The 9,344-nt window shown below is 34.9% G+C and overlaps 1 protein-coding gene across 1 annotated transcript; it reads right to left on the bottom strand.

The window, feature by feature from the left end:
* Positions 1 to 6,935: 6,935 nt before the first annotated feature.
* Positions 6,936 to 8,585, bottom strand: LOC122404399 (RISC-loading complex subunit tarbp2-like). Its single transcript, XM_043408336.1, has 3 exons — positions 8,365 to 8,585; positions 7,639 to 8,035; positions 6,936 to 7,561 (listed from the first exon to the last, which is right to left on the bottom strand). Exons 2-3 carry the CDS (start codon positions 8,029 to 8,031, stop codon positions 7,295 to 7,297), a joined length of 660 nt encoding a protein of 219 aa, XP_043264271.1. The 5' UTR covers positions 8,032 to 8,035; positions 8,365 to 8,585; the 3' UTR covers positions 6,936 to 7,294.
* Between the last annotated feature and the right edge of the window lie 759 nt (positions 8,586 to 9,344).

Below are 9,344 nucleotides of genomic sequence, written 5' to 3'. Positions count from 1 at the left end.
TGCCGCAGTCTTTTGAAGCAAATGAATTCTTGTCTCTTGAGTTTGAAAGAAAATGCTATAAAAAAACTCAAGAGCGTAATTTAGAAAATAAAGATATGCTTTGGCCTCTGGATTTTGCATTGAGATTAACAGACGTTCCCCGGACTCTGATTTCTCGCTTATTGTCAATTCTTGCAAAAAAAGCAATACAGAGTCCCAATTCTCTAAAAGTGTAACTACGGATGTATAATGCGATAACCATCGCGTAGATATAGCCCAGTTCCCATAGGTTTTTAAAAGGCAATAATTAGAAATAAAGTTCTATTGAATGAATAGCAGTATATAGACGTCAATTTAATATATTTCATTTTGCAGAAATGAATTTAGAGGGGAATCAAAAAAAAAGGAAAGAAGAATATAGACGTTCTAATATATGGCATGTGATAATGTTACAAAGAAATAACAATTTTTTACATTTCCCTCCTGATGGAAGTGACCACCACCTTCCCGTGGTTTCCATTGAACGGTAGCGTGCACGTTATTGTTTTACCTATCGTTACAATTATTTTGTTATGTAAAGTTAAGTCAAATATATAACATTTGATTGTGTGTAATAATTTGATACGGTTATTAAAAAACATAGTGGGAAAAGTCAGTAGTAATCTATTTCTGTAGCGTGCACGGTACTGGCTAAGAGTGGTTTTTCATTTTAATTAACCCTTAATTAACCCTTTACGAGTAAGGCTGCTTTGAACAACATTATTCTAAAATATTTGTGGAATACGTTTTTTTATGTGGTTTAGGTAGGTATGCAAGGCATAAGATTTCGTTTAATTTTTCCTGTCTAGGAAAGATAGGAGAAAAGTATATTTGATCTTAATCCTTCTTAAGAGTTATATAAATCGCTTTAAAAATTTGTTACAAATGATGTATATGTATCGAAATAATTATAAAACTACAGACGTATAATCATCATTATATGGGAACTGATCACGCTTAAAATATAATGAGACCTTAAAACGAGAACATAAAACTTAAATGTTAAGTTTCATTGAAATTCATTCAGCTGTTTAGACGCAATCATGACAATAGCATAGGAACAAAAAAAATATCGTTTTTTTCAATAGTCACAATATGGTCAGGGGGTCCCAAAACGTGTATTTCCGCTAAAAAAAAATTTCGAAATTTTTTTTTCGTTATTGCAATTCACTTATTGTTAGTCGTTGAGGAACAAAAAAAATGTCTTTTTTTTCAATAGTCACAATATGATCAGGGGGTCCTAAAACGTGTATTTACGCTAAAAAAAAATTTCAAAATTTTTTTTCATTATGATACTTTATAAATTTCCTTATACCTTACATATAGGTCGGAAAGTAAAAATGCTGGGGCAGTCGAGACTTGGAATCGTATGCCGATTATCGCGAGGTCGTATTTCAGTTGTTTTGTCTTTTACAAGAGCAAGAAGGAAAGGCTCACACTAGCGTTCTTTATCGATTTGCCGAAGTTGTGCGAAGTGCCGAGCTCACGTACACGTGGCTCGTGCGGTAGTGTATGCCTGCTATCCCCACCATTCCGTTAGACGCTAAGGAAGTTCGTCGTCACTGTTGTCGATTTCGATGCACTCAATTATGCCAGATCTGGCCACACTGGACAGCAGTGTGGCCAGATCGGACATAATTGAGTCCATCGAAATCGACCATAGTGACGACGAACTTCCTTAGCGTCTAACGGAGTGGTGGGGATAGCAGGTATATACTACCGCACGAGCCTCGTATACGTGAGCTCGGCACTTCGCGCAACTTCGAGAAATCGATAAAGAACGCTAGTGTGAGTCTTTCCTTCTTGCCCTTGTAAAAGTGAAACAGCTGAAATACGACCTCGCGATAATCAGCATACGATTCCAAGTCTCGACTGCCCCAGCCACAGACGAGGTATACGAGTAGACCTTCCACCTTATGAACTTTCGCGGCCGAATCTGACTACCATACCGACCTGAAAATTCGGAGCTGATTTTAGCGGCCTCTTCTCATGGATGACGGTCAGTTGAGAAACTATTCACTGAATTAGAATTGCTGGGCAGCAGCTGTAGTGTGTGCGTAGATACATGTGAGTTGACTATGGAAGAGATTGAAAAAGACAGTGCAGTACAGAGATGCCAGAAAAGCACCGCCGGGTGCACACGCCACATGCCAGATACGCGTACGTGAGCTCGTGGAGTTTCGGAAAGTCGACAAAGGCAAACTGACGCATGCCCTCTTTCTCGATTCTCCGAAGCTGCCCGAAGTAATTTCGGATCGCCTCGTGGGAGTCGAGAGAGAAAGGCTCACATTTGCCTTCTCGCTCTAAACAACTGAAATCCGACCTCCCGTCAACGGCATACGATTTGGATTCTCGAGCCGAGATTCTCGACTGCCCAGGCATTTTTACTTTCCGACCTATGTAGGCGCACATAAGCAAAGTACCCATAATGAAAAAAAAATTTTGTAAAATTTATTTTACGGAAATACACGTTTTAAGACCTCCTGATCATATTTTAATTATTGGAAAAAAAAGAAATTTTTTTTTATTCCCATGTATGAGCACACATATGTATATTATTAATACGATTTTTGAAAATCAAAATACTTTAAGATTGAAAATTAATAAATTAAAATGAGATTCCACTCTTTACCAGTATTGAGCACGCTGTGGTATTTTTCAATAAGAAGAGTACTTACTTTTATAACAAACAAAACAGTAGAATTAATAATTGCAGAAATTAATTAATAATGATTTTCCTCGATTGTTTTGAGATAAATCAATTTGTTATGACGAACTAAATAGAACTAACTAGAAACAAAGGAAAAGTATCCCGTTTGCCAGTTTAATACAAAGTATGGGTTGTATCTTAAATTTTAAAAGGACATAGTCGAATATTTTTAAAGCTACAAAACATAGCGTTTCATTGTAGAACAGTAACATAAGTTAGCAGGTAATGTCATAAAACTGTTTTTCCCAGCTATATCCCTTTTTACCTGAAGTATAAGGTAAAAAGTACGAGCTACAAGGTACGACTATCCGAAAATCATTCACATTTTATCAATGTAAATGAAGCGGCCTTTCCATCAGAGTTAAATACAAAATTTTGTAATTTCTGTGAAAACAAAACTTTCAGTAAATGTACGTGGTGTTTGAAATTTTTATGTTTTGACTGTTTTTGTGAAAAGTACCATCCAGATTCATGTACTTCGTACATTGAAAATAACATATGTTAAATGTAATCGGTTAAATTTAACTTTAAAAAAAAATATTCGAAGGTCAGACAAAAATATAATGTCACATTTAGTGTACGATTAAAATATGGTTGAAAAAATAAAAAAAAAGGATTTGTTTTGGCAGGGTTCGAACCAGTACAGCAGAAGAAGTTCGGAACTTGCAGGCAAAGACCTCATCACTCACGCCATGCTGATTAGTGGTGAACATAGTTCTATTTCTGAAAATAAGTACCTGTAATAACTTTAATAATATCTCAAAGTAAAACCTAACCCAAAACCTGGTACCATTCCAACTTTTCCTTGTTAGAAACGAGTTTTCAATTTGTCTTAGCGAAAATCGCAATCACATTTTGCACATTATTCTAAAACATTTGTGGTATTCGTTTTCAATGCGATTTAAGTAAGCATGTAATGTATAAGATTTCATTTAATGTTTTCTTTTCTAGAGAAGATAGAGAAAAAGTTTACATAATTTTTTTTATATAAAATTTAATTCGTCCTAAGATTTATATGAAACATTTAAAAGATTTTTTATACATTATGCCTATATATCGGAACAACTATGAAACAAGAGGTATAATCTGTAAGGAGTGTATGTGTGTGGCTAGGAGAACCGTTATCGTTTGCGTCGATAGGAGTGTTTAGTCTAAGCTAGAGTAGGTATCGAGTGCGGTGTTTAGGTTTAAGCTGAAATACGTTTTAGAGACTGCGTCTCGAACGTGCGTTTTGTTTAGATCATTATTATAAGATAGGAATAAGGAAGGGTCGACTTTGACTGCAGGAACGTCACTCTGTATCGAACGTTAGTCGAGAGCAATCACAGTTTTACGTTTATGATCTTTTACGTTTACGTTTTATGTCTTTCTTTTATGTTCTTTATGTTAAATAGTTAGTAAATATTAAATAATATAATAACATCGTTACGTTTAGTGTTCACGTATTTGAATCCGTCCACACGCCTTTGAAATGAGAACATAAAACTTAAATGTAAAGTTTCATTTAAATTCATTCAGCTATTTATATTCAATCGTATTAATAATATATATATGTGTGCTCATACATGGGAATAAAAAAAAATTTCTTTTTTTTCAATAATTAAAATATGATCAGGAGGTCTTAAAACGTGTATTTTCGTAAAATAAATTTTACAAAATTCTTTTTTCATTATGGGTACTTTGCTTATGTGCGCCTACATAGGTCGGAAAGTAAAAATGCCTGGGCAGTCGAGAATCTCGACTCGAGAATCCAAATCGTATACCGTTGACGGGAGGTCGGATTTCAGTTGTTTAGAGCGAGAAGGCAAATGTGAGCCTTTCTCTCTCGACTCCCACGAGGCGATCCGAATTACTTCGGGCAGCTTCGGAGAATCGAGAAAGAGGGCATGCGTCAGTTTGCCTTTGTCGACTTTCCGAAACTCCACGAGCTCACGTACGCGTATCTGGCATGTGGCGTGTGCACCCGGCGGTGCTTTTCTGGCATCTCTGGTGCAGTATTATCAGACGGCCCAAAGAAAACTGCCCCTCCACTTACACACACTAATACACAACCACCTTGCATATGAGTTATGGCGCTTGATATAGCTTCGGGGATTCGAGAAAGGTGGTGAATGTGAGTCTATCCTTCTTGCTTTCACAGAGCTCAAAAATTTTTTTTGCGGAAATACACGTTTTAAGACCTATTGATCACATCGTGACTATTCAAAAAAAAGAAATTTTTTTTGTTCCTATGCTATTAACATGATTGCGTCTAAACGGCTAAATGAATTTCATGTTAATAGCATAGGAACAAAACACAATTTTTTTTTTAATAGTCACAATATGATCAGTGGGTCTTAAGATGTGTATTTCCGCTAAAAAAAAATTTTCGAAATTTTTTTTTCATTATGGTACTTTCCTTATACCGTACATAGGTCGAAAAGTAAAAATGCCGGGGCAGTCGAGACTTGGAATCGTATGCCGTTCATCGTGAGGTCGTATTTCAACTGTTTCTCTTTTACAAGGGCAAGAAGGAAAGACTCACACTAGCGTTCTTTATCGATTTCCCGAAGTTGAGCGAAGTGCCGAACTCACGTACCGTGGTTCGTGTGTAGTATATACCTGCTATCCCACCACTCCGTTAGACACTAAGGAAGTTCATCGTCACTATTGTCGATTTCTATGCATTCAATTATGTCCGATCTGGCCACACTGACTAACCACTAAACCACTCGTACGTAAAATATATTCTCGTGAGTTATCGTACAAGGCGCATTCCTTTCTTCCATCACTGGCTTTACCACACAAGTATCACGTATCACTGAGTATTTCAATTATCTATTATTCTACATTCATATTAAAAATTTTTAAATATCAATATGGCAAGGAAAAGAATCGACGATAAAATATATGCTGATCCTTTCTCAGATATTGATAGTGATACTAATGGTGAAGTGTCAGATACTAGCAACAGAGATAGTGGAAGCGATATTTGTATAAAACGGTTTTGACGATTCCGATTATTAAGTTATAGTAATAATGAAAGTTCTAATAACAATGATTTTGATGAAGACAATTAATGAACGGAAAGTAATTATACACCAAAAATGTATAATTTTCGAGGACAACCAGGAGTGAGGATTCCTGAGAATAGTCGGGATTCTCGAGAATACACTGATACGTTATTCTTATTCTATCTTATCATTTTCATAATTTAAAAAATTATAAGTATTTTTTTTGAGTATCTAACTGATCCTGAGAAAAGTTCATATCCCAAGCCAACCTGGTATTTACAGATTCTTGTTTAATATATAATGTAGACAATTGGAGAGGTGGTAGGAACTTTGGTACTCACAATTCAGGTTAAAATGTTCTTTATTTTATATCAGGGTACAAACCGACAAATCAACGGAGATCTGAATAACACAAAACTGACTGACACTGACGATCTCTGATTCTGACTCTGACTCTGACTCTCTGGCGATCGGGGCCCGGGCTTATATATCCCCAGATCCGATCGTCTTTTGGCTCTTTCGTACCGGGTGCAAAACTTCCCGGCGCGTGCCGTGGAACCTTCTCGATCGTTCGACGATGTTCCACGGACACGTGCAGCCGATCGATTTTTGCACCCGGTCCGAACTGGCGGCCCACGGCCCGCGGCCCACGGCCTCCTTTGACGGTCTACAAAGTAACAAATCTAACGGTCTACAATAATTAAAGTAAAAAAAATAATGCAAAAATTAATTGGAAGACTCTATTAACGTAATTTACAAATGTAGTACAATTCAAGGAATTATCAATATAAATATATATTCAGTAGGAAAGTATGTTTAAACACATAACTGCCTACCGGTCGCTCACCGAAATTCGGGAGCCAACGGTTTAACGCTTACAATATATATATTTAAAATCATATACAATAGTGTCCACATAAGTGACCGGATTTTTGCCCACATATATGACCAGAATTATCCCCACCAATTCTTAGAAGCTAAGCGGCTTCGAACATCAAGCGTGTCAAGCGTAACTTGACGCCGGACTCCGGACGTTATCCATGCATTGTATAATATGGTTTCGGGTGCCAGCTATTGTATCTCACTTGCACTTATTCTCTTTCCTTATCTCTGTTGAATTCTGAGAAGTGATCACGGCCGGTCCCGAGCTTGGTCACTTATGTGGGCACTACTGTATATTTATAATTTTTTATTTATACATTACGAAAAAATAAAAATATTTTTTCAAATAATTTATATAGGGCATGTTTTTCTGCTTCTATTATGGTTGTACCTTGACCAATTTGAAATATTATGGGCATAGAAGTCAATCTAATTCCAACCATGAATATATTATTCTGTTTTGTTCTAAACATAATTTTATCCACAGTTAACTTCAACGTGTTACAAATAATGTTTCTCATATCATTCAAATCATTTTTATATTTGTCTAGCATATGTCTATTTACCAAATAGTTTCTCTGTTCTTTTGGAATTTTACTGAATAAGTTAGTTAATGCATCGTGATAATCCTTAATTTGAATTGTTTTGTCAGTTGCGATTGTTTTAATATCATTTCGTTCACGATATATATTTATAACTTTCTCAAATTTAAATCGGCATTTTCAAGATTTACAATATTTATTTCTGGTTTATTAGTACAGTGATTTGCGTTTTCCATTAAATATTTAAAGACTTCTTTTGCTGCTTTTTGTTTGGCAATTTTTTTTTTATGTGCAGATGCTTCTTTATGTACATTATATGTATCACAACTTACAGTAAACACACTGAGATGAGATGGTCCATTTATACTAACAGTATTGTAACAGGGTGTAGGTATAGCATTTGATATACAAAATTCCTGGGAGACAGTTTTAATAATAAAAATATACATTTAAGTAGCATTGTAAAAGAAGTAATATTTTACAATATACTTACTTGTAAACCACTCACATAGTTGTCTATTATATCTTCCAGATCTGTAGTTGTAACAGATGAACAAGAATTATTCGAACAATTAGAAGAGGAATCCATATCAGATGTAGAATCAGACGTATTTATTATTGGATTGATTAATTCATATTGTGATAGGAATGATAATACAGATTTTGAAATTTCATCTGATGATACCAACATCTTAAGCATTTCTTTAGCAGCATTTTGTTTGGCTAACTTTTTATTACTTCCCATTCCTACACAACTATAATTCTTCCATTTGACTTCAACATTAAATTGTCTATTATGAGATGTACAAGGCATTTCTGTGTAGATAGGTAAACTGCCAAGTCTCATAGTGGATTCTTGTAAAACCATTATTGGTGTTTTAAACATTTTGCTGGAATTCCATAGATAAGTATCAATTAATATCAACATTACTTTTAGTGTATCAGTTTACAATAGACTCCTAGTTATCTAATCTTGTTTTAATAGGTCTTTGCTTTGACTAATCACATTTTATTAAGATGAACTTATATTATTTAATTTAACAAACAGACATAAATGAAAAAATCAGAAAAATATCGCCATTTGTTTTTGTAGAAGAAAATGTCTAATAAACGTTATTTAATAGAAGCATATTATATATATTATATACATAGATTTAAACAATTGTAGATATATATATATATATATATGTGCATTTTTTATATATCATATACAACTTACCTCTAGATTTGTAGATAACGCTTATAATGAACAGTCCTTCTTGATTATTTTACTATGCTTTAATTATTATGATATCCAGTATTCATCACAGTTACAGACACGAACAATGATGTTATTTTGGAAGAACTATTCGGAATTTTCCCTTTAATTAGGATTTGGGAATGGAAGTTAATGAATATGGGAATACCGATAATAACGGCACGTTGGAGCAACTCCCCAGTTCGACTACGTCATTTACAGAGATGCCAGAAAAGCACCGCCGGGCAATGTGGCCAGATCGGGCATAATTGAGTGCATCGAAATCGACAACAGTGACGACGAACTTCCTTAGCGTCTAACGGAATGGTGGGGATAGCAGGCATACACTACCGCACGAGCCACGTGTACGTGAGCTCGGCACTTTGCACAACTTCGGCAAATCGATAAAGAACGCTAGTGTGAGCCTTTCCTTCTTGCTCTTGTAAAAGAGAAACAGCTGAAATACGACCTCGCGATAAGTGGCATACGATTCCAAGCCTCGACTGCCCCAGCATTTTTACTTTCCGACCTATATGTAAGGTATAAGGAAATTTATAAAGTATCATAATGAAAAAAAATTTTGAAATTTTTTTTTAGCGGAAATACACGTTTTAGGACCCCCTGATCATATTGTGACTATTGAAAAAAAAGACATTTTTTTTGTTCCTCAACGACTAACAATAAGTGAATTGCAATAACGAAAAAAAAATTTCGAAATTTTTTTTTAGCGGAAATACACGTTTTGGGACCCCCTGATCATATTGTGACTATTGAAAAAAACGATATTTTTTTTTGTTCCTATGCTATTAACATGAATGCATTAAACGACTAAGTGAATTTCAATAACGAAAAAAATATTTCGAAATTTTTTTTAGCGGAAATACACGTTTTAGAACCCCCTCATCATATTGTGACTACTACAAAAAAACATATTTTTTTTTTGTTCCTATGCTATTGACATG

Source organism: Colletes gigas, unplaced genomic scaffold (genome assembly GCF_013123115.1).
Source record: "Colletes gigas isolate AHSC1104 unplaced genomic scaffold, ASM1312311v1 Colletes_gigas_Sc00299, whole genome shotgun sequence".
Classification (NCBI taxonomy): Eukaryota; Metazoa; Arthropoda; class Insecta; order Hymenoptera; family Colletidae; genus Colletes; species Colletes gigas.
The sequence above is the reverse complement of the archived record's forward strand: the minus strand, read 5'-3'. Positions and strand labels throughout refer to the sequence as shown.

Bases quoted from the DNA above. Each gene is read 5' to 3' on its own strand.
- LOC122404399 (XM_043408336.1), bottom strand. From the start codon at position 8,031: ATGTTTAAAACACCAATAATGGTTTTACAAGAATCCACTATGAGACTT. The intron at 7,562-7,638 runs GTAAGTATATTG...ACTGTCTCCCAG, and splicing joins ACTATGTGAGTGGTTTACAA to GAATTTTGTATATCAAATGC.